This window comes from Orcinus orca, chromosome 16, assembly GCF_937001465.1.
Source record: "Orcinus orca chromosome 16, mOrcOrc1.1, whole genome shotgun sequence".
Taxonomy (NCBI): Eukaryota; Metazoa; Chordata; class Mammalia; order Artiodactyla; family Delphinidae; genus Orcinus; species Orcinus orca.
The window spans coordinates 31,180,735-31,207,195 of NC_064574.1; the positions used below are offsets into that span (position 1 = coordinate 31,180,735).

General features: G+C 39.8%; 2 protein-coding genes across 9 annotated transcripts in view; one reads left to right on the forward strand and one right to left on the reverse strand.

Moving 5' to 3' along the window:
• The window catches only part of RNF24 (ring finger protein 24), a 141,987-nt gene that overhangs the window by 40,597 nt on the left and 74,929 nt on the right, over window positions 1-26,461 (reverse strand). For 6 of the 8 annotated variants that reach the window (XM_004285288.3, XM_049699502.1, XM_049699500.1 and 3 more), the window contains one exon: window positions 8,216-8,365. In XM_004285288.3, coding sequence (XP_004285336.2) covers window positions 8,216-8,358 — 143 coding nt within the window. In that variant the 5' untranslated portion in view covers window positions 8,359-8,365. Of the gene's footprint in view, window positions 1-8,215; window positions 8,366-10,360; window positions 11,589-13,019; window positions 14,645-26,461 lie in introns of those variants that run through there. The other 2 variants (XM_049699504.1, XM_033415713.2) reach the window with 2 other exon arrangements.
• LOC101275058 (histone RNA hairpin-binding protein-like) lies at window positions 23,527-25,239 on the forward strand. The gene is given in 2 exon segments (XM_033415714.2): window positions 23,527-23,774; window positions 23,776-25,239. Coding segments are annotated over 2 exon segments (933 nt in total). The 5' UTR covers window positions 23,527-23,531; the 3' UTR covers window positions 24,466-25,239.

A 26,461-nucleotide genomic window follows, 5' to 3' on the forward strand; every position in this document is an offset into this window, starting at 1 on the left:
ATAATTGAATCACTTTGCCGTACACCTGAAACTAACATAACATTGTTAATCAACTCTACTCCAATATAAAATAAAAATTTTTTTTAAAGTATTGAAATGAAAAAAAAGAAAAAAAAGACGAAAATTAGGCCCTATTTAAAAACTTAGAGAGTGGAGGGGAAGATGGCGGAAGAGTAAGATGCAGAGATCACCTTCCTCCCCACAGATACACCACAAGTACATCTACACGTGGAACAACTCCTACAGAACACCTACTGAACGCTGGCAGCAGACCTCAGACCTCCCAAAAGGGAAGAAAGTCCCCACGTACCAGGGTAGGGCAAAAGAAAAAAGAATAAACAGAGACAAAAGGATAGGGACGGGACCTGCACCAGTGGCAGGGAGCTGTGAAGGAGGAAAGGTTTCCACACACTAGGAAGACCATTAGTGGGCGGAGACTGCGGGTGGCAGAGGGGGAAAGGTTCGGAGCCGCGGAGGAGAGCACAGCAACAGGGGTGCGGAGGGCAAAGCGGAGAGATTCCCGCACAAAGGATCGGTGCTGACCGGCACTCACCAGCCCGAGAGGCTTGTCTGCTCCCCCGCTGGGGTGGGTGGGGCTGGGAGCTGAGGCTCGGGCTTCGGTCGGAGCGCAGGGAGAGGACTGGGGTTGGCGGCGTGAACACAGCCTGCAGGGGGTTAGTGCACCACGGCTAGCCGGGAGGGAGTCCGGGGAAAAGTCTGGACTTGCCGAAGAGGCAAGAGACTTTTTCTTCCCTCTTTGTTTCTTGGTGTGCGAGGAGAGGGGATTCAGAGCGCTGCTTAAAGGAGCTCCAAAGACGGGCGCGAGCCGCGGCTAAAAGTGTGTACCCCAGAGACGGGTATGAAACGCTAAGGCTGCTGCTGCCGCCACCAAGAAGCCTGTGTGTGAGCATAGGTCACTATCCACACCCCTCTTCCACGGAGCCTGTTTAGCCCGCCAATGCCAGGGTCCCGGGATCCAGGGACAACTTCCCCGGGAGAATGCATGGCGCGCCTCAGGCTGGTGCAACGTCATGCCGGCCTCTGCCGCTGCAGGCTCGCCCTGCACTCTGTGCCCCTCACTCCCCCGGCCTGAGTGAGCCAGAGTCCCCGAAGCAGCTGCTCCTTTAACCCCGTCCCGTCTGAGCAAAGAACAGACGCCCTCCTGCGAACTGCACGCAGAGGCGGGGCCAAATCCAAAACTGAGCCCCTGGGAGAGTGAGAACAAAGAGAAAGGGAAATCTCTCCCAGCAGCCTCAGAAGCAGCGGATTAAAGCTCCACAATCAACTTGATGTACCCTGCATCTGTGGAATACATGAATAGACAACGAATCATCCCAAATTGAGGAGGTGGACTTTGAGAGCAAGATTTATGATTTTTTCCTTTTCCTCTTTTTGTGAGTGTGTATGTGTATGCTTCTGTGTGAGATTTTGACTGTATAGCTTTGCTTCCACCATTTGTCCTAGGGTTCTATCCTTCCTTTTTTTAAAAAAAAATTTTTTTTCTTAATAATTATTTTTTATTTTAATAACTTTATTTTATTTTACTTTACGATCTTTCTTTTTTCCTTCCTTCCTTTCTTTCTTCCTTCCTTCCTTCCTTTCTTTCTTCCTTCCTTCCTTCCTTTCTTTCTTTCCTTCCTTCCCTCCTTTAGATGACAAATCATGCAAATTGAGGAGGTAGACTTTGAGAGCAAGATTTATGATTTTTTCCCCTTTTCCTCTTTTTGTGAGTGTGTATGTGTATGCTTCTGTGTGAGATTATGTCTGTATAGCTTTGCTTCCACCATTTGTCCTAGAGTTCTATCTGTCCGTTTTTAAAAAAATTTTTTTTCTTAATAATTATTTTTTATTTTAATAACTTTATTGTATGTTATCTTCATTTCATTTTACCTTATTTCCTTCTTTTTTTCCCTTCCTTCCCTCCTTCCTTCCTTCTTCCCTCCTTCTCTCCCTTCTTCCTTTCTTTCTTTCTTGTACTAATTCTTTCTTTCTACTTTTACTCCCTTTTATTCTGAGCCATGTGGATGAAAGGCTCTTGGTGCTGCAGCCAGGAAGTCAGTGCTGTGCCTCTGAGGTGGGAGAGCCAACTTCAGGACACTGGTCCACAAGAGACCTCCCAGCTCCACATAATATCAAATGGCTAAAATCTCCCAGAGATCTCCATCTCAACACCAGCACCCAGCTTCACTCAACGACCAGCAAGCTACAGTGCGGGACACCTTATGCCAAACAACTAGCAAGACAGGAACACAACCCCACCCATTAGCAGAGAGGCTGCCTAAAGTCATAATAAGTCCACAGACACCCCAAAACACACCACCAGACGTGGACCTGCCCACAAGAAAGACAAGATCCAGCCTCATCCACCAGAACACAGGCACTAGTTCCCTCCACCAGGAAGCCTACACAACCCACTGAACCAACCTTAGCCACTGGGGACAGACACCAAAAACAACAGGAACTACGAACCTGCAACCTGCAAAAAGGAGACCGCAAACACAGTAAATTAAGCAAAATAAGAAGACAGAAAAACACAGCAGATGAAGGAGCAAGATAAAAACCCATCAGACCTAACAAATGAAGAGGAAATAGGCAGTCTACCTGAAAAAGAATTCAGAATAATGATAGTAAAGATGATCCAAAATCTTGGAAATAGAATAGACAAAATGCAACAAACATTTAACAAGGACCTAGAAGAACTAAAGATGAAACAAACAACGATGTACAACACAATAAATGAAATTAAAAATACTCTAGATGGGATCAATAGCAGAATAACTGAGGCAGAAGAACGGATAAGTGACCTGGAAGATAAAATAGTGGAAATAACTACTGCATAGCAGAATAAAGAGAAAAGAATGAAAAGAACTAAGGACAGTCTTAGAGACATCTGGGACAACATTAAGCGCACCAACATTCGAATTATAGGGGTTCCAGAAGAAGAAGAGAAAAAGAAAGGGACTGAGAAAATATTTGAAGAGATTATAGTTGAAAACTTCCCTAATCTGGGAAAGGAAATAGTTAATCAAGTCCAGGAAGCACAGAATCCCATACAGGATAAATCCAAGGAGAAATATGCCAAGACACATATTAAACAAAATGTCAAAAATTAAATACAAAGAAAACATATTAAAAGCAGCAAGGGAAAAACAACAAATAACACACAAGGGAATCCCCATAAGGTTAACAGCTGATCTTTCAGCAGAAACTCTGCAAGCCAGAAGGGACTGGCAGGACATATTTAAAGTGATGAAGGAGAAAAACCTGCACCCAAGATTACTCTACCCATCAAGGATCTCATTCAGATTTGATGGAGAAATTAAAACCTTTACAGACAAGCAAAAGCTGAGAGAGTTCAGCACCACCAAACCAGCTTTACAACAAATGCTAAAGGAACTTCTCTAGGCAAGAAACACAAGAGAAGGAAAAGACCTACAATAATGAACCCAAGACAATTAAGAAAATGGGAATAGGAACATACATATCGATAATTACCTTAAATGTAAATGGACTAAATGCTCCCACCAAAAGACACAGATTGGCTGAATGGATACAAAAAAAAGACCCATATATATGCTGTCTACAAGAGACCCACTTCAGACCTAGAGACACATACAGACTGAAAGTAAGGGGATGGAAAAAGATATTCCATGCAAATGGAAACCAAAAGAAAGCTGGAGTAGCAATGCTCATATCAGATAAAATAGATTTTAAAATAAAGACTATTACAAGAGACAAAGAAGGACACTACATAATGATCGAGGGATCGATCCAACAAGAAGATATAACAATTGTAAATATTGATGCACCCAACATAGGAGCACCTCAATACACAAGGCAAATACTAACAGTCATAAAAGGGGAAATCGACAGTAACACATTCATAGCAGGGGACTTTAACACCCCACTTTCACCAATGGGCAGATCATCCAAAATGAAAATAAATAAGGAAACACAAGCTATAAACGATACATTAAACAAGAGGCACTTAATTGATATTTATAGAACATTCCATCCAAAAACAACAGAATACACATTTTTCTCAAGTGCTCATGGAACCTTCTCCAGGATAGATCATATCTTGGGTCACAAATCAAGCCTTGGTAAATTTAATAAAACTGAAATCGTATCAAGTATCTTGTCTGACCACAACGCTATGAGACTAGATATCAATTACAGGAAAAGATCTGTAAAAAATACAAACACATGGAGTCTAAACAATACACTACCTAATAACGAAGTGATCACTGAAGAAATCAAAGAGGAAATAAAAAAATACCTAGAAACAAATGACAATGGAGACACGACGACCCAAAACCTATGGGATGCAGCAAAAGCAGTTCTAAGAGGGAAGTTTATAGCAATACAATCCTACCTTAAGAAACAGGAAACATCTTGAATAAACAACTTAACCTTGCACCTAAAGCAATTAGAGAAAGAAGAACAAAAAACCCCCAAAGTTAGCAGAAGGAAAGAATCATAAAAATCAGATCAGAAATAAATGAAAAAGAAATGAAGGAAACAATAGCAAAGATCAATAAAACTAAAAGCTGGTTCTTTGAGAAGATAAACAAAAGTGATAAACCATTAGCCAGACTCAGCAAGAAAAAAAGGGAGAAGACTCAAATCAATAGAATTAGAAATGAAAAAGGAGAAGTAACAACTGACATTGCAGAAATACAAAAGATCATGAGAGATTACTACAAGCAACTCTATGCCAATAAAATGGGCAACCTGGAAGAAATGGACAAATTCTTAGAAATGTACAACCTGCCAAGACTGAATCAGGAAGAAATAGAAAATATGAACAGACCAATCACAAGCACTGAAATTGAGACTGTGATTAAAAATCTTCCAACAAACAAAAGCCCAGGACCAGATGGCTTCACAGGCGAATTCTATCAAACATTTAGAGAAGAGCTAACACCTATCCTTCTCAAACTCTTCCAAAATATAGCAGAGGGAGGAACATTCCCAAACTCATTCTACGAGTCCACCATCACCCTGATACCAAAACCAGACAAAGATGTCACAAAGAAAGAAAACAACAGGCCAATATCACTGATGAACATAGACGCAAAAATCCTCAACAAAATACTAGCAAACAGAATCCAACAGCACGTTAAAAGGATCATGCACCATGATCAAGTGGGGTTTATTCCAGGAATGCAAGGATTCTTCAATATACGCAAATCAATCAATGTGATACACCATATTAACAAATTGAAGGAGAAAAACCATATGATCATCTCAATAGATGCAGAAAAAGCTTTCGACGAAATTCAAACCCATTTATGATAAAAGCCCTGCAGAAAGTAGGCATAGAGGGAACTTTCCTCAACATAATAAAGGCCATATATGACAAACCCACAGCAAGCATCATACTCAATGGTGAAAAACTGAAAGCATTTCCACTAAGATCAGGAACAAGACAAGGTTGCCCATTCTCACCACTATTATTCCACATAGTTTTGGAAGTTTTAGCCACAGCAATCAGAGAAGAAAAGGAAATAAAAGGAATCCAAATCGGAAAAGAAGTAAAGCTGTCACTGTTTGCAGATGACATGATACTATACATAGAGAATCCTAAAGATGCCACCAGAAAACTACTAGAGCTAATCAATGAATTTGGTAAAGTAGCAGGATACAAAATTAATGCACAGAAATCTCTGGCATTCCTATATACTAATGATGAAAAATCTGAAAGTGAAATCAAGAAAACACTCCCATTTACCATTGCAACCAAAAGAATAAAATATCTAGGAATAAACCTACCTAAGGAGACAAAAGACCTGTATGCAGAAAATTATAAGACACTGACGAAAGAAATTAAAGATGATACAAATAGATGGAGAGATATACCATGTTCTTGGATTGGAAGAATCAACATTGTGACAATGACTCTACTACCCAAAGCAATCTACATATTCAATGCGATCCCTATCAAACTACCACTGGCATTTTTCACAGAACTAGAACAAAAAATTTCACAATTTGTATGGAAACACAAAAGACCCCGAATAGCCAAAGCAATCTTGAGAACGAAAAACGGAGCTGGAGGAATCAGGCTCCCTGACTTCAGAGTATACTACAAAGCTACAGTAATCAAGACAGTATGGTACTGGCACAAAAACAGAAATATAGATCAATGGAACAGGATAGAAAGCCTAGAGATAAACCCACACATATATGGTCGCCTTATCTTTGATAAAGGAGGCAGGAGTGTACAGTGGAGAAAGGACAGCCTCTTCAATAAGTGGTGCTGGGAAAACTGGACAGGTACATGTAAAAGTATGAGATTAGATCACTCCCTAAAACCATACACAAAAATAAGCTCAAAATGGATGAAAAACCTAAATGTAAGGCTAGAAACTATCAAACTCTTAGAGGAAACAGGCAGAACACTATATGACATAAATCACAGCAAGATCCTTTTTGACCCACCTCCTAGAGAAATGGAAATAAAAACAAAAATAAACAAATGGGACCTAATGAAACTTCAGAGCTTTTGCACAGCAAAGGAAACCATAAACAAGACCAAAAGACAACCCTCAGAATGGGAGAAAATATTTTCAAATGAAGCAACTGACAAAGGATTAATTTCCAAAATTTACCAGCAGCTCATGCAGCTCAATAACAAAAAAACAAACAACCCAATCCAAAACTGGGCAGAAGACCTAAATAGACATTTCTCCAAAGAAGATATACAGACTGCCAACAAACACATGAAAGAATGCTCAACATCATTAATCATTAGAGAAATGCAAATCAAAACTACAATGAGATATCATCTCACACAAGTCAGAATGGCCATCATCAAAAAATCTAGAAACAATAAATGCTGGAGAGGGTGTGGAGAAAAGGGAACACTTCTGCACTGCTGGTGGGAATGTGAATTGGTACAGCCACTATGGAGAAAAGTATGGAGGTTCCTTAAAAAACTACAAATAGAACTACCATATGACCCAGCAATCCCACTACTGGGCATATAACCTCAGAAAACCATAATTCAAAAAGAGTCCTGTACCAAAATGTTCAAGGCAGCTCTATTTACAATAGCCTGTAGATGGAAACAACCTAAGTGCCATCATCAGATGAATGGATAAAGAAGATGTGGCACATATATACAATGGAATATTACTCTGCCATAAAAAGAAACGAAATTGAGCTATTTGTAATGAGGTGGATAGACCTAGAGTCTGTCATACAGAGTGATGTAAGTCAGAAAGAGAATGACAAATACCGTATGCTAACACATATATATGGAATTTAAGAAAAAAAAATGTCATGAAGAACCTAGGAGTAAGACAGGAATAAAGACACAGACCTACTAGAGAATGGACTTGAGGATATGGGGAGGGGGAAGGGTAACCTGTGACAGAGCGAGAGAGAGGCATGGGCATATATACACTACCAAACCTAAGGTAGATAGCTAGTGGGAAGCAGCCACATAGCACAGGGAGATCAGCTCGGTGCTTTGTGACCACCTGGAGGGGTAGGATATGGAGGGTGGGATGGAGGGAGATGCAAGAGGGAAGAGATATGGGGATATATGTATATATATAACTAAGAAAAAAAAAAACCTTAGAAAGAGAAAAATGCTTGCTTAAACAATTATGAGTCAGTCAACCATGAAAGTTTACTGGCCAAATCCATTACTCGTTCTAGTGGGTATTTTATCCTTTATCACTTGTCTGTACATGTGCTACAGAGCTTGTCGAATAGTGTTTTATGCAGATAATCAATCACCTGTACACCTGAGCAATTCACCAACAAATGGAAGCTTCAGATATTCTTGAGAAACCACAAAAATCTGTTTAAAGTCTTGTATCTTGTTTGGACATTGTTTTCTGATCCCTAATGACTGTAGCTAACACCCTCCTGAAAAGCAATCTTGAAATTTCTGTTAAAGTAGATTAAATCTTGGGGACAATAACGTAAGTGTTATTAGGTTAGGTTCTAATACGTTAGGAAAACAAATGTGGACAATTTTCTCCTCTAGTGCAAAATACCTCCTCAGCAGATAAAATTGAAGACTGAATAAAGGTGTTTTACTGATTAGTAACTCACAGAAGGTTAAAATGTTAAGCCACCTTAATTTTAGAAAATTTGCTAATTATCATATGTATAAAACATTTTATCCTAAGGGCAGAAAGTTGATTTATTATTGATTGCTTAACATATATTGAAGCAACACAGAATGAAAATTGATTACCTAATCAAGTAGCAACAGAAGAGTAAACTAAGGATGAAGACAAATATAGCAGTGCCAAAAACCACAATATATATGTTGAGTGGCAGATTCTGGAATCCAATATTAGGCATCCTGAAGTTGTAATGTGGGAAATCCGAGCTCATGGATGAACTGTGGGGAAAGAAAAGAATGGGAAAAAATCAGGTTATAAAGAGTAAAAACCAAGATAGCATTATCTTTGTGCATGTACAAAGGCAAATTTTCCTTAAGGCTTGAAACAAATATGATAGACAGGGTTAATATCCGTGCCATTAATTCATTAATCATGCCACAAATATTTATTCAGTACTTATTATGTACCTGGCACTACTCCAGAAGCTTGAGATCCTACCTAAAAAGCTTTACAAAAAGGTATTCACAGAGAGGTACTGGCATTATTTCACTGAAATAATGCCAATAATCAATAAACATCAATAAATGAAAATGTTCAACGTCAAAGAAGTAAAAAGGAAAAAAAATGTTAAGATTTTAAAAACTCTTTAACCTTTAAAGTAATAATATTTATAATGGTAAAATATTGGCAATAACTTAGATGTCTCACAAGGAGATAATGATTAAATAATTATATAGAGTCATATGTTACAATATTATTTGGTCAAGAAAACCTGTTTTCAATAAATTTTAAATTTTAATAAAGATATATGGGAAAATTAAGCAGGATATAAATTGTATATAAAATATGATCCCGATTTTGCAAAGGGTTAAAAAAAAGGTGGATTATATATGGAAATATATGTGTACATGTAGGGGTGTGTGTGTGTGTTTATGTGTATGTGTGTGTGTAGCAGAAAAAAGCCTGAAAGCCAACATATCAAAATGTTAATAATGACTTGTGGTTTACTAGCCATTTTGATTTTCTTCTTTTTTTTTTTTTTTTTAAAAACACTTTATTAAATCAGACTCAGGCGAATTCCCTGGCGGTCCAGTGGTTAAGACTCTGTGCTTCCATTGCCGGGGGCAGGGGTTCAATACCTAGTCAGGGAACTGAGATCTTGCAAGCTGCGTGGCACGGCCAAAAAAAAAAAAAAAATCAGGCCTTGTTCTAAGCATTTTACTGGCTTTATTTTATTTAATTCTTACATAAAATTTCTATAGGTACCATAACATCTCCCCCATTTTATAGATAAGGAAACCAAAACTTAGAGTTTTGGTCACATAGCCATGACTGACCAAGTATGTATGGGAGTCAAGGCCTCTCCAACTCCAAAGCCAGTGCCCTTGGCTCATATGCTCTAGTCTTTATAATAAAAAAACAGCAAATATTGTTTAAACACTAAAAAGGGGACTATTTTTGTCAATTAGATTGCTACTACCTACTGATCACTACACAGTTAAAATTCCACGAATGGAGGTTGCCCCGTTCTTTAGGTGATGAGCTATAGTAATAAAGTGGCTCATCATACCTTCATGCTTGAACTTTCCTTGTCATTTTGATTCATTACAAAATAAAGAGCAACTACCAGTCTTGATTATCAAGACCACATAATGGTAACTGGATTACAACTATGACTACTGCCAAAATCAAAACAAAACTAAACTCCTCCAAACAAAATGCTTCTACTTTTATTTATACAAGGTACATTACAAATGTGTTTGCAGATCTTTCGTGTCCTTGTTGGTTCCTGGAAGAGTATATTTATATTATAGACAACATTGAGATACTGACTGGTTGTATCTGAAGCCTCAGTGTTATTATTACTTTAATTTCCAACTTCTAATAACTTATACCAGGAACTGTAAAGACCTACTTCATCCCATGGAAACGCCTAAGGAATTCCAAGCATAAATAATGGATAATATTTAGTTTTGAACATTCAACCATTTTCTGCAAGTGCTTTTATTCAAATATATAATTTCCTTTTTCTTACACTCAGATATTCTTGGAAGAGAAGGAAGGAGTTAAGCAGTACTTTACTAAATATATCTAGCACATATATTGTACAGCTATAAGAAAATTACAGCTGCCAAAATATAACTCTTCCATACTGCTGACAGGGCTTCACTTAATGACTCTTCCTACATACAGTCAAGACTTAGATGACTATCCTTCAGTCCTTTAGAAATACCCCTCACCAGACAAATTTGGCTTGGTAAAGTAACTCTCACCTTAGGAAATAAGAGATTAAATGTACATCCTGGGAGGGCTAATAGAGAAGAAATAGGCAAACAGATGGAAACTTTTATGGTGGAAAAAGGGACTGGTTTGCAGTCAGCAACTTTCTGTGTTGTTCCCAGGATGTCACTAGCTAGATGTCAGTACTTGGTCCATCTGTCCCATTATCAATGGGACAATTCTTATCCTATCTTCAAGGGATTCCTGGAAGGATAAAATGAGATGATAGATACTCAAGTGTCTGAAAACTCTAAGAGGGCAAAATACTAAGGCTATAATGTGTGTGTGTGTGTGTGTGTGCATTTGGCGAGGGGTCGGGGAGAGGGATGACATTAAAAAAATTAGTAGATAACATAAAAGATGCCCTAGCAAAGATCAAGTCTCTGTAGAGGATTCTACCAAACCAAATGCTCCTTCCTCAGGAGCTCCTCTGCACACACTGCTAAGCTTTGTGTCAAGTGACCTGCCAACCTGGCCACCAGAGGCAGGAAACCTATCTTGGCCAAAGGCAACTATCAATATAGGCCAGCTGGGAGTGAGCCAGTGGTGTGAGAATGCTACACTGTAGGGGTCCTTGTACTGGGTGGCACCACCAACAAACTCTGGGGGTATTCTGAACAGAGACACAGACATGGAGTATTAGAGGTAGTACTGTCATCAGAAGGAAGACACATCTGCCTCAGTGCTCCTGGGGTCTGACTGTTGACAACTTTCCTGTGAGTCCACTCTTCTTGTTAGGGCCTTACAACCCATTACCAGAAGAATGGGAGTTGGCAGGGGATATGCTGATACAGAACACATTTTAGGAATTTCCTCCCTTTCTTTTGGTAAATGGAATTGCTTAGCTACAACTGATATGTTGTCCCAACAGTCTAAGTAGATGGTGTATTATTGCAAGATATTAATCCTGGTCTAGTGATATATTAATTTTATAATATTTTCATTATAATATCTTTTCAGCATGAGTATGAATAATCTTTTAAAGTAAGACAACCTTTAAAAAGAAAGCTACTATTCAACACCATCATAATGAGCATTCTTTGCTATTTAGGTATTACAAATGTAAAAGTTGGGGCTTCCCTGGTGGCGCAGTGGTTGAGAGTCCGCCTGCCGATGCAGGGGACACGGGTTCGTGCCCCGGTCCAGGAAGATCCCACATGTCACGGAGCGGCTGGGCCCGTGAGCCATGGCCGCTGAGCCTGCGCGTCCGAAGCCTGTGCTCTGCAACGGGAGAGGCCACAACAGTGAGAGGCCCGCGTACCGCAAAAAGAAAAAAAAAAAAAGAAATAGACAAATATCTGAGTTTTTTTTTTTTATCAGCAATGGGATTTTTCACCAAGATACAAAAGGGACAGAGATTTGGCCCCACAGAGGACCAGAGCTTCACACAGTACACCACAGTTAGATGGGCTGCAGCAGTGTTTCTTTTTTTTGTTTTAAATAAATGTATTTATTTTAATTTATTTGTTTATTTTTTTGGCTGCATTGGGCCTTCGTTGCTGCGTGCAGGCTTTCTCTAGTTCCGGCAAGCAAGGGCTGCTCTTTGTTGTGGTGTGTGGGCTTCTCCTTGCAGTGGCTTCTCTTGTTGCAGAGCACAGGCTTTAGGCACACGGGCTTCAGTAGTTGTGGCACGCAGCCTCAGTAGCTGTGGCTCGCAGGCTCTAGAATACAGGCTCAGTAGTTGTGGCACACAGGCTTAGTTGCTCTGTGGCATGTGGGATCTTCCCGGACCAGGGATCGAACCTGTGTCCCCTGCATTGGCAGGCGGATCCTTAACCATGCAGCAGTGTTTCTTGAAGTGTGTTTGGTGGCCTCATTCTTCTTAGACCAGTTCCTGCTCCCTGGACAATACATCAGCATCTTCCCTGTAGTTAGTATTCTACTTTTGCTTCAAAAATGTTCAGAAAACGAGACACCAGTAATTAGACTGCTGTGTTTTATAATTTGTGGTTCACAAACCATTAAAAACCATATATTTCTTATTAATACAAGACATCCAAGAAAAACTTTCTAAGAAAAAATTATCTTAGACTTTGTTAATCTTTTTTAAAAAACTGAGACATAAATTTACATTAAAAATGCACCCATGTGTATAGGTCAAAGAGTTTGGACAAATGAATATACACTTGTTACCACCATCCTAATCAAGATACAGAACATTTCTTTATCCCCAAAGAATTCCCTGTACCCCTTTGCAGTTAATCACCACTCCTAACCACTGATCTGATTTCCATCATTACAGATAAATCTTCCTTATTCTAGAATTTCATATTCAAATGGAATCACACAGTATGTACTCTTTTGTGTTTAGCTTTTAGTCTCTCAGTAGGTGAGAGACTCTTAAACAGCTATATAGATTCACGTTATATTCCTAGCTTGTCCTAGTTATTCTATTATCTACAGCTGGTGTCTCCTAAAGATCATTAACTTCATCTTTGAATATATCAATTTTATGGTTAATTTTTGGATACTTCTTTCTACACAAAATTCCTGGTTATCCTATTCAGGTGTTGTTATTGTTTTCATGGAAGAACATTTCACCATGTCCTGGGTGTTCCTTTCCATTTTTAAGTCTTTCTTCAGTGGAACACTTTCTACCTATTATTTTTTTAAAGCCTTCAGCAGAGGAAACGTGTAGCTTGATTCACTCACCATATTTTGCCCCAGTCAAAATCTAAGGGAAAGCAGGAACTCCAAGGTGCTCAAGACTGGAGTGGTGGGACTTCCCTGGTGGCTCAGTGGTTAAGAATCCGCCTGCCAATGCAGGGCACACAGGTTCAAGCCCTGGTCCGGGAAGATCCCACATGCCGCAGAGCAACTAAGCTCATGCACCACAACTACTGAGCCCGCGCTCTAGAGCCTGCGAGCCACAACTACTGAGCCCATGCGCCACAACTACTGAAGCCTGTGCACCTACAGCCCGTGCTCTGCCACAAGAGAAGCCACCACAATGAGAAGCCTGTGCACCGCAACGAAGAACAGCCCCCGCTTGCCGCAAAACTAGAGAAAGCCTGCGCGCAGCAGCGAAGACTCAACACAGCCAAAAATAAATAAACAAATTTATATATATATAAAACACAGACTGGGGTTTCCCACGTGGCGCAGTGGTTGAGAGTCCGCCTGCCGATGCAGGGGACACGGGTTCGTGCCCCGGTCCGGGAAGATCCCACATGCCGCAGAGCAGCTGGGCCCATGAGCTATGGCCGCTGAGCCTGCACATCCAGAGCCTGTGCTCCGCAACGGAAGGGGCCACAACAGTGAGAGGCCCGTGTATCGAAAAAAAACAAAAACAAAAACACAGACTGGAGTGGTGAAGCCCCTTTTATGGTGAGACATCTGCTGATATGTGCCAGTCCTCTTGGGCCAAGGAAACACAAGTCCAAGCTCGCAGCCTAGCCAGGTGGGTTCCTACATTAAGCCAGGAGGGAAGATAAAGCAAGTGGATACACACGGCCTCTTTCATTCACACCATTGTTCTTTTTTTATTTTCACCTTTTACTTTCATATAATCATGGAAAAAACCCTCTGTGTCTACTGTCCTATACATCTGTTCATTGGAAACATGTATAACTAACATACACATAACATGATCAATACCTGGAACCTGTTTAAACATTCTCATTCATTTATCTGGCTTCTTTTATTTCATTCCCTATTAAAAATTTTTTCTTCTCTTCAAGTATATTCTGTGAATTCTCAACTTATCCTCCATTTTTGTATCTTTAACATTATTTCCCTCTTTCTTAGAGCTTTATGCTTTATTTTGTTACTTCATCCAACTTCTCTGGAATACTTTTCAGATCTCTTAAAACGTGACTTCTGCTCTTACATTATCTATGTGATGCTGCCCGCAAATGCTCACAGCATGTATATTACTGTCTGTTTTTTCATCTGCAATCTTCTATGTTCCTCTTTTAAGTTGATGTATTTACTCTAGGAGGGAGGCAGTCCATACAGAACACACCAAGAAGAGGCCTGACAGGGCAAATTCATCTCCCTTCCTGGTTAGCATCATCTACTGGAAGAGGTTGTTGGCCACATTACATCAAGCACACCACTGTGCACTTCAGTCTAATTCAACAAGGCACTGGATGCCAGGTCTGTAGTAAAGAAAGAAACAAGAAAAATGTGTTCAGAGAAGGGGAGAAATCTCACATGACATGCTCACTTCAGAATTCTGCCTAGGTTTGGAATTTTCCCAGAAAAATGGAGAAAATTCTTTTTTTTCCTTTTCCACTTCTATCTTCTGTATAAGTACATATATATATATATATATAAATGTATACACATATATACTTTTTCATATTCTTTTCCATTATGGTTTATTATAGGATATTAAATATAGTTCCCTGTGTTATACAGTATGACCTTGTTGTTTATCTATTTCATATATAGTAGTTTTTATCTGCTAGTTCCAAACTCCTAATTTATCCCTCCCTCACCCCCTTTCTCCTTGGGTAACCATAAGTTTGTTTTCTACATCTGTGAGTCTGTTGTTTTGTAAGTAAATTCATTTGTATCATATTTTAGATTCCACATATAAGTAACATCATATGGTATTTGTCTTCCTCTTTCTGGCTTACTTCACTTAGTATGATAATCTCTAGGTCCATGCACATTGCTGAAAATGGCATTATTTCAATCCTTTTTTATGGCTGAGTACTATTCCACTGTATATATGTACCACATCTTCTTTATCCATTCCTCTGTTGATGGACATTTAGGTTGGTTCCATGTCTTGGCTATTGTAAATAGTGCTGCAATGAACATTGGGGTGCATGTATCTTTTTGAATTAGCGTTTTCTCCAGATATATGCTCAGGAGTGGGATTGCTGGATCATACAGTAGTTCTATTTTTAGTTTTTTGAGGACCCTCTCATAGTTCCTGCACCAATTTACATTCTGGCCATCAGTGTAGGAGGGTTCTCTTTTCTCCACAACCTCTCCAGCTTTTGTTATTTGTAGACTTTTGATTTTTTAAAAAACTATTTATTTATTTTTGGCTGCATCAGGTCTTAGTTGCAGCACATGGGCTCTTTTGTTGTGGCACATGGGCTCTTCATTGCGGCACGCGAGCTTCTCTCTAGTTGGGCTGCGCGGGCTCTAGAGCGCGTGGGCTCTGTAGTTGTGGCATGTGGGCTCAGTTGCCCTGTGGCATGTGGGATCTTAGCTCCCCAACCAGGGATCAAACCCAAGTCCCTTGCATTGGAAGGTGGATTCTTAACCACTGGACCACCAGGGAAGTCCCCGTAGACTTTTTAATGATGGCTATTCTGACTGCTGAGAGGAGATACCTCACTGTACTTTTGATTTGTATTTCTCTAATAATTAGTGATGCTGAACATCTTTTCACGTACTTGTGGCTATCTGTACGTCTTCTTTGGAGAAATGTCTGTTTAGGTCTTCTGCCCATTTTTTGATTTGGTTGTTTGTGTTTCTGATATTGAGTTGCATGAACTGTGTATATTTTGGAACTTAAGCCCTTGTCGGTTGTATAGTTTGTAAGTGTTTTCTCCCATTCCGTTAGGTTGTCTTTTCATTTTGTTTATGGTTTCCTTTGCTGTGCAAAAGCTTATAAGTTTGATTAGGTGCCATTTGTTTATTTTTGCTTTTATTTCTATTGCCTTGGGAGTTTGACCTAAGAAAACATGTAAGGCCTTTCTTCAAGGTTCACCTATAATAAAAATAGGCTGCTGTGGCTTGCCCTATGTTAGATCCAGGAACTTAACAACCATTTCAAAATTATATGTATATAGAGGGATGCACTCTGGGTTTCTAAAAGCAAACTTGGGAAACATACAGTTAGAACTGGGCACATTAATGGGAATTCCCTGGTGGTTTAGTGGTTAGGACTCAGCTCTTTCACTGCCGTGGGCCCAGGTTCAATCCCTAGTCAGGGAACTAAGATCCCACAAGCCACACAGTGAGGCCAAAAAAAAAAAAGAACTGCACACATTAACAAATTTGGGAACTTTCTAATGTCCAGCTTATTTTAAAAAGTTTTACCCTTAGTTCTATTAAAAAAGAAAAAAAGATTTGTCAAATCAAAACCTCTGCTTATGAGAGACCTTCAAGATGGTGGAGGAGTAAGACGTGGAGATCACCTTCCTTTCCACAAATACATCAGAAATACATCTACATGTGGAACAACTCCTACAGAACACCTACTGAATGCTGGCAGAAGACCTGACTTCCCCAAAGGCAAGAAACTCCCCACATACCTGGGTAGGGCAAAGGAAAAAAGAAAAAACAGAGAAAAGAATAGGGACAGGACCTGCACCCCTGGGAGAGAGCTGTGAAGGAGGAAAAGTTTCCACACACTAGGAAGCTCCTTCACTGGCGGAGACAGGGGATGGCAGGGGAAGGCTTCGGAGCCACGGAGGAGAGCACAGCAATAGCAGTGCAGAGGGCAAAGTGGAGAGATTTCCACACAGAGGATTGGTGCTGACCAGCACTCACCAGCCTGAGAGACTTGTATGCTCACCTGCCGGGATGGGTGGGGCGTGGGAGCTGAGGCTTGGGCTTCAGAGGTCGGATCCCAGGGAGAGGACTGGAGTTGGCTGCGTGAACACAGCCTGAAGGGGGCTAGTGCGCCACAGCTAGCCGGGAGGGAGTCCAGGAAAAAGTCTGGAACTGCGTAAGAGGCAAGAGACCATTCTTTCGGGGTACAGAAGGAGAGGGGATTCAGAGCACCACCTAAACGAGCTCCAGAGACGGGCGCAAGCTGCGGCTATCAGAGCGGACACCAGAGACGGGCATGAAACGCTAAGGCTGCTGCTGCAGCCACCAAGAAGCCTGTGTGCGAGCACAGGTCACTATCCACACCACCCCTCCTGGGAGCCTGTGCAGCCCGCCACTGCCAGGGTTCCATGATCCAGGGACAACTTCCCCAGGAGAACACACAGCACGGCTCAGGCTGTTGCAACGTCATGCCAGCCTCTGCCACCGCAGGCTCACCCCGCATTCCATACCCCTCCCACCCTCTGGCCTGAGTAAGCCAGAGCCCCCTAATCAGCTGCTACTTTAACCCCGTCCTGTAACAGGTGACCTACACGCAGAGGCAGGGCCAGATCCAAAGCTGAACCCCAGGAGCTGTGTGAACAAAGAAGAGAAAGGGAAATCTCTCCCAACAGCCTCAGGAGTAGTGGATTAAATCTCCACAATCAACTTGATGTACCCTGCATCTCTGGAATACTTGAATAGACAACGAATCTTCCCAAAATTGAGGCAGTGGATTTTGGGAGCAATTGTAGACTTGGGGTTTGCCTTCTGTATCTAATCTGTTCCTGGATTTATGTTTATCTTAGTTTAGTATTTAGACTTTATTATCATTGGTAGATTTATTGATTTGGTTGCTCTCTTCCATTTTTAAAATATATACATATATATATATATATATATAATGTTTTCCTTTTTCTCTTTTTGTGAGTGTGTATGTGTATGCTTCTTTGTGTGATTCTGTCTGTATAGCTTTGCTTTTACCATTTGTCCTAGGGTTCTGTCTGTCTGGTATTTTTTTTGTAGAGTTTTTAGCACTTGTTATCATTGGTAGATTTGTTTTTCGGTTGGGTTGCTCTCTTTTTTCTTTTTTTTTCTTACTTTTTAATATTATTTTTAAATTTTAATAATGTTATTTTATTTTATTATTACTTTCCTTCCTTCCTTCCTTCCTTCCTTCCTTTTCTTTCCTTCATTCTCTCTCTCCCTCCCTCCCTCCTTCCTCCCCCCCCCTTTCTTTCTTTCTTTTTCTCCATTATTTCTGAGCTGTGTAGCTGACAGGGTCTTGGTGCTCCAGCCAGGTGTCATGCTTGTGCCTCTGAGTTGGGAGAACCAGGTTCAGGACATTGGTCTAACAGAGACCTCCCAGCTCCATGTAATATCAAATGGCAAAAGCTCCTCCAGAGATCTCCATCTCAACGCTAAGACCCAGCTCCACTCAACGACCAGCAAGCTACAGTGATGGACACCCTATGCCAAACAACTAGCAAGACAGGAACACAACCCCACCTATTAGCAGAGAGGCTGCCTAAAATCATAATAAAGTCACAGACACCCCAAAACACACCACCAGACGCAGTCCTGCCCACCAGAAAGACAAGATCCAGCCTTATCCACCAGAACACAGGCACCAGTCTCCTCCATCAGAAAGCCTACACAACCCACTGAAACAACCTTAGCCACTGGGGGCAGACACCAAAAACAATGGGAACTAAGAACATGCACGCTGCGAAAAGGAGACCCCAAACACAGTAAGGTAAGCAAAATGAGAAGACAGAGAAACACACAGCAGTGGAAGGAGCAAGGTAAAAACCCACCAGACCAAACAAATGAAAAGGAAGTAGGCAGTCTACCTGAAAAAAAATTCAGAGTAATGATAGTAAAGATGATACAAAATCTTGGAAACAGAATGGAGAAAATACAAGAAATGATTAATAAGGACCTAGAGGAACTAAAGAGCAAACAAACAATGATGAACAACCTAATAAATGAAATTAAAAATTTTGTAGAAGGAATCAATAGCAGAATACCTGAGGCAGTAGAATGGATAAGTGACCTGGAAGATAAAATAGTGGAAATAACTACTGCAGAGCAGAATAAAAAAAAAGAATGAAAAGAATTGAGGATAGTCTCAGAGACCTCTGGGACAACATTAAACACACCAACATTCTAATTATAGGGGTCCCAGAAGAAGAAGAGAAAAAGAAAGGGACTGAGAAAATATTTGAAGAGATTATAGTTGAAAACTTCCCTAATATGGGAAAGGAAATAGTCAATCAAGTCCAGGAACTGCAGAGAGTCCCATACAGGATAAATCCAAGGAGAAACATGCCACGACACATATTAATCGAACTATCAAAAATTAAATACAAAGAAAAAATACTAAAAGCAGCAAAAGAAAAGCAACAAATAACATACAAGGGAATCCCCAAAAGGTTAACAGCTGATCTTTCAGCACAAACTCTGCAAGCCAGAAGGGAGTGGCAGGACATATTTAAAGTGATGAAAGGGAAAAACCTACAACCAAGATTACTCTACCCAGCAAGGATCTCATTCAGATTCGACAGAGAAATTAAAACCTCTACAGACAAGCAAAAGCTAAGAGAATTCAGCACCACCAAGCCAGCTTTAAAACAAATGCTAAAGGAACTTTTTTAGGCAGGAAACTCAAGAAAAGGAAAAGACCTACAATAACAAACACAAAACAATTAAAATGGTAATAGGAACATACATATCGATAACACCTTAAATGTAAATAGATTAAATGCTCCAACCAAAAGACATAGACTGGCTGAATGGATACAAAAACAAGACCTGTATATATGCTGTCTGCAAGAGACCCACTTCAGACCTAGGGACACATACACACTGAAAGTGAGGGGATGGAAAAAGTTATTCCATTCAAATGGAAATCAAAAGAAAGGTGGAGTAGCAATTCTCATATCAGACAAAATAGACTTTAAAATAAAGACTATTACAAGAGACAAAGAAGGACACCACATAATCATCAAGGGGTCAGTCCAAGAAGAAGATATAACAATTGTAAATATTTATGCACCCAACACAGGAGCACCTCAATACATAAGGCAAATGCTAACAGCCATAAAAGGGGAAATCGACAGTAACACATTCTCCAGGATAGATCATATCTTGGGTCACAAATCAAGCCTTGGTAAATTTAATAAAACTGAAATCGTATCAAGTATCTTGTCTGACCACAACGCTATGAGACTAGATATCAATTACAGGAAAAAATCTGTAAAAAATACAAACACATGGAGGTTAAACAACACTACTAAATAACCAAGAGCTCACTGAAGAAATCAAAGAGGAAATCAAAAAATACCTAGAAACAAATGACAATGGAGACACGACGACTCAAAACCTATGGGATGCAGCAAAAGCAGTTCTAAGAGGGAAGTTTATAGCAATACAATCCTACCTCAAGAAACAAGAAACATCTCAAATAAACAACCTAATCTTAAACCCAAAGCAATTAGAGAACGAAGAAGAAAAAACCCCTAAAGTTAGCAGAAGGAAATAAATCATAAAGATCAGATCAAAAATAAATTAAAAAGAAATGAAAGAAACAACAGCAAAGATCAATAAAACTAAAAGCTGGTCCTTTGAGAAGATAAACGAAATTGGTAAACCATTAGCCACACTCACCAAGAAAAAAAAGGAGAAGACTCAAACTAATAGAATTAGAAATGAAAAAGGAGAAGTAACAACTGACACTGCAGAAATACAAATGATAAGGAGAGATTACTGCAAGCAACTGTATGCCAATAAAATGGACAACCTGGAAGAAATGGACAAATTCTTAGAAAAGCATAACCTTCCAAGACTGAACCAGGAAGAAATAGAAAATATAAACAGACCAATCACAAGAACTGAAATTGAGACTGTGATTAAAAATCTTCCAACAAACAAAAGCCCAGGACCAGATGGCTTCACAGATGAATTCTAACAAACAGTTAGAAAAGAGCTAACACCTATCCTTCTCAAACTCTTCCAAAATATAGCAGAGGGAGGAACACGTCCAAACTCATTCTACAAGGCCACCATCACCCTGATACCAAAACTAGACAAAGATGTTACACAGAAAGAAAACTACAGGCCAATATAACTGATGAACATAGATGCAAAAATCCTCAACAAAATACTAGGAAACAGAATCCAACAGCCCATTAAAAGGATCATACACCATGATCAAGTGGGATTTATCCCAGGATGCAAGGATTCTTCAATATATGCAAATCAATCAATGTGATAAACCATATTAACAAATTGAATAAAAACCATATGATCATCTCAATAGATGCAGAAAAAGCTTTCGACAAAATTCAACACCCATTTATGATAAAAACCCTCCAGAAAGTAGGCATAGAGGGAACTTACCTGAACATAATAAAGGCCATATGACAAACCCACAGCCAACATCATTCTCAATGGTGAAAAACGGAAACCATTTCCTCTAAGATCAGGAAAAAGACAAGGTTGTCCATTCTCACCACTATTATTCAACATAGTTTGGAAGTTTTAGCCATGGCAATCAGAGAAGAAAAAGAAATAAAAGGAATACAAATCGGAAAAGACGTAAAGCTGTCACTGTTTGGAGATGACATGATAGTAGACATAGAGAATCCTAAAGATGCTACCAGAAAACTACAAGAGCTAATAAATGAATATGGTAAAGTAGCAGGATGCAAAATTATGCACAGAAATCTCTTGCATTCCTATACACTAATGATGAAAAATCTGAAAGAGAAATTAAGGAAACAATCCCATTTACCACTGCAACAAAAAGAATAAAATACCTAGGAATAAACCTACCTAAGGAGAAAAAAGACCTGTATGCAGAAAACTATAAGACACTGATGAAAGAAATTAAAGATGATACAGATTGAGAGATATACCATGTTCTTGGACTAGAAGAATCAACATTGTGAAAATGACTATACTACCCAAAGCAATCTACAGATTCAAGGCAATCCCTATCCAACTAACCAGCAATGGCATTTTTCACAGAACTAGAACAAAAAATTTCAATTTGTATGAAAACACAAAAGACCCAGAATAGCCAAAGCAATCTTGAGAAAGAAAAATGGAGCTGGAGGAATCAGGCTCCCAGACTTCAGACTATACTACAAAGCTACAGTAATCAAGACAGTATGGTGCTGGCACAAAAACAGAAATATAGATCAATGGAACAGGATAGAAAGCCCAGAGATAAACCCATGCACATATGGTCAGCTTATTTTTGATAAAGGAGGCAAGAATATACAATGGAGAAAAGACAGCTTCTTCAATAATTGGTGCTGTGAAAATTGGACAGCTATATGTAAAAGAATGAAATTAGAAAACTCCCTAACACCATACACAAAAATAAACTCAGAATGGATTAAAGACCTAAATGTAAGGCCAGACACTATCAAACTCTTTGAGGAGAACACAGGCAGAACACTCTATGACATAAATCACAGCAAGATCCTTTCTGACCCACCTCCTAGAGAAATGGAAATAAAAACAAAAATAAACAAATGGGACCTAATGAAACTTAAAAGCTTTTCCACAGCAAAGGAAAACATAAACAAGATGAAAAGACAACCCTCAGAATGGGAGAAAATATTTGCAAATGAAGCAACTGTCAAAGGATTTATCTCCAAAATTTCCAAGCAGCTCATGCAGCTCAATAACAAAAAAACAAACAACCCAATCCAAAAATGGGCGGAAGACCTACATAGACATTTCTCCAAAGAAGATATACAGGTTGCCAACAAATACATGAAAGGATGCTCAGCATCACTAATCATTAGAGAAATGCAAATCAAAACTACAATGAGGTATCACCGCACACCAGTGAGAATGGCCATCATCAAAAAATCTACAAGCAATAAATGCTGGAGAGGGTGTGGAGAAAAGGGAACCCTCTTGCACTGTTGGCGGGAATGTAAATTGTTACAGCCACTATGGAGAACAGTATGGAGGTTCCTTAGAAAACTAAAAATAGAACTACCATACGACCCAGCAATCCCACTACTGGCATATACCCTGAAAACCATAATTGAAAAGGAGTCAGGTACCACGATGTTCATTGCAACTCTATTTACAATAGGCAGTACATGGAAGCAACCTAAGTGCCCACTGACAGATGAATGGATAAAGAAAATGTGGCACATATATACAATGGAATATTACTCAGCCATAAAAAAAACGAAATTGAGTTATTTATAGTGAGGTGGATGGACCTAGAGTCTGTCATACAGAGTGAAGTAAGTCAGAAAGAGAGAAACAAATACCGTATGCTAATACATATATATGCAATCTAAAAAAAAAAAGGTTCTGAGGAACCTAGGGGCAGGATAGGAATAAAGACGCAGATGTAGAGAGTGGATTTGAGGACACGGGGAGGGGGATGGGTAAGCTGGGGGAAGTGAGAGAGTGGCATGGACATATATACACTACCAAATGTAAAACAGATAGGTAGTGGGAAGCAATCGCATAGCACAGGGAGATCAACTCGGTGTTTGTGACCACCTAGAGGGGTGGGATAGGGAGGGTGACGCAAGGAGATATGGGCATGTATGTATACGTATAGCTGATTTACTTTGTTATAAAGCAGAAACTAACACAGCATTGTGAAGCAATTATACTCCAACAAAGATGAAACAACCAAACAGAGTCCATCAGCGTCGCGCGGAGAGGAGGTCTCCGCTGCTGCCACCGCCACCACCGGACCCCAGGCCCCCACGACCCCGCCCGCCGCGTCGCCATGGCCTGACGGCTGCGAAGTCCCCCGGGTGCGGAAGCCGCTGCGACGGCGACGACAGCCAGCCACCCGCCACGAGATGGAGCCTGGGACGCAAGCACACGACCAAGGGGAGGCACTGGAAGTCCGAGGACGCCTAGGGCCCCCCCGAGGCCGCCGGGCGACCGCAGACCCGATAGCTTTACCACTCCCAAAGGCCCTAAGCCCCATTCTAGATGTTCAGACTGGGCAAGTGCAGTCGAAGAAGATGAAATGAGGACTAGAGTTAACAACGAAATTTCAAGATATAAAAGGAAACTCCTCATAAATGACTTTGGAAGGGAGAGAAAATCATCATTAGGAAGTTCGGATTCAAAGGAGTCTATGTCAGCATTGCCAGCTGACTTGGAGACCGATGAAAGTGTCCTGATGAGAAGACAGAAGCAGATCGACTATGGGAAGAACACCATTGCCTACGATCGCTATATTAAAGTCCCAAGGCACCTTCAACAGTCTGGCATTCATCCCAAAACCCCCAACAAATTCAAGAAGTATAGTCCACGATCGTGGGACCAGCAGATCAAACTCTGGAAGGTGGCTCTGCATTTTTGGAATCCTCCAGCGGAAGAAGGATGTGATTTGCAAGAAATACGTCCTGTTGACCTCGGGGAGATGGAGATGGAATCCGCGGAGAGCAGCTCTGAGTCCCAGACGAGCTCTCAGGATAACTTCGACATGTACTGTGGCACACCCACGAAAGTTAGAAACGTGGACTGCCAGGCAGAGGACAAGTTTGACTTTAAAGCCTGTTTAACTGAACCCTTGAAAGACTTCTCAGCCATGAGCTAACTGTCGCCACCTGGAGGCCACTGGGAGCAGCGCTGCCTCCCCAGGTGGGAAGTGGCCCGCCAAGCATGCATCCTGCGTTTGTAACTGGAGGTTTCTAATAGTGTACAGTCTCATGGTGAATTGTTGTTCTTGCCTTATTTTCTTAAGAAACGTTAATTTTATGTAGAGGGAGTGTATTCTGCATATTTTAAACTGTAAAATGGAACTAAAATTCCAATTCCGAGGAAAACTGAACTCGAAGCAATCTTGCAACAATCTTAATCGCTTAATCTCCCGCATCCTTAAAGTCAACCTGACAAGTGTCAGTGTCAGTGTCCTCATAATCAGATACCTTTAATATCTTTATGGAAAGGGTTAGGGTTTGGGCTGTTTGTTAATATGTCAAGATTGGCTTTTTTCTTCATACAGAGAACTGAATAGTGAGATATTAAATTGAGCTGGTAAATTAATGGGGTTTATGTAAGTTATACAGTCTTAATTTGTTATTTGTAAATAGCACTAAGTAGGCCTTCTATCTATACTGTTTCCAAGAGTTTAGAAAGCAGAAAGATTTAGAAAGAACATTTTTTTTTACAGTCAGTTAATTTACCATGTAAAATTGTTGTGAATGATAATGTGTACAGATTTTCTGTTCAAATATTCAATTGTAAACTTCTTGTTAAGACTGTTGTGTTTCTATTGCTTTTGTATGGAATGACATTGCAAAAATAAAAAGGACCTTCTTTAACTACGTTGCCAAAAAAAAAATTAAAAGAAAGAAAAAAAAAAGAAAAATCCTTTAATGCAGGTTAGCCAATCCAAAAAAAAACACCCCTCATTATCAAAGGTTGTAATTAAAATTTTAATTATGATTTTATTGTGTTTTTCATCTCAACTATATAACAGAAACTCCGAGATGACAGAATCTGTGATGTTTTGATCATTATGGCATTCCCAGCATCTAGGATGTGCTGAGAATACATTTATTAAATGAAAGATTAAGTAACAATATAAACTTACCAAGTATATACACGATCAAATGAAAACTTCTCTCAAAAAACACATTTCAAACAAATATCATATATTAACGCATAAATGTGGAATCTAGAAAAATGGTACAGATGAACCGGTTTGCAGGGCAGAAATAGAGACACAGACGTAGAGAAGAAACGTATGGACACCAAGGGGGGAAAGCGGGGGTGGTGGTGGTGGTGTGATGAATTGGGAGATTGGGATTGACATATATACACTAATATGTATAAAATAGATAACTAATAAGAACCTGCTGTATAAAAAATAAATAAAATTCAACCCCCCCCCCAAAAACCACATTTCAGTGCGTTATATTGTCCCAAATGCCATGTTCTTGAGGCTCTGCAGAAGCCTTCTTGCAATAATCTAGAAGTTTCAGTTTCCGGTATCTTCCCATTCCCTTTTTTGTTCCTATTAGCTTTTTTGAGATATAATTTATGTACCTAAAATTCATTTTCAGTGTACCTTAAGTGTAATTCAATGATTTTTAGTAAATTTTGAGTTGTGCAATCATCACCATAATCCACTTCCAGATCATTTTTATCATCCCCAAAAGGAAACTGTACTCATTAGCTGTCATTCCCTATTCCAACCCCTAGCCCGAGGCAACTACTAATCCACTTCGTCTCTAAAGATTTGCCTTTTCTGGACATTTTATGTACGTGGAATCACAATATATGGTATTTTGTGTCTGGCTTCTTTCATTTAGCATAATGTCTTCAGTGTTCATCCACATTATAGCCTATATTAGTACTTTGTTTCCTTTTATTGACAAATAGTATTCCATTTTAAGGATAAACTGTATTTTCTTTATTCACTTACCAGTTGCCTGGACACTTGGATTGTCTCCATTTTTTGGCTATTATAAATAATACAGTTATAATAATGCTCAGCTGCTATGAACATTCATGTGAAACTTTTTGTGTGGACATATTTTTTCACTTCTCTTGGGTATATATCTAGGAGTGAAGTTGCTGGGTCATAT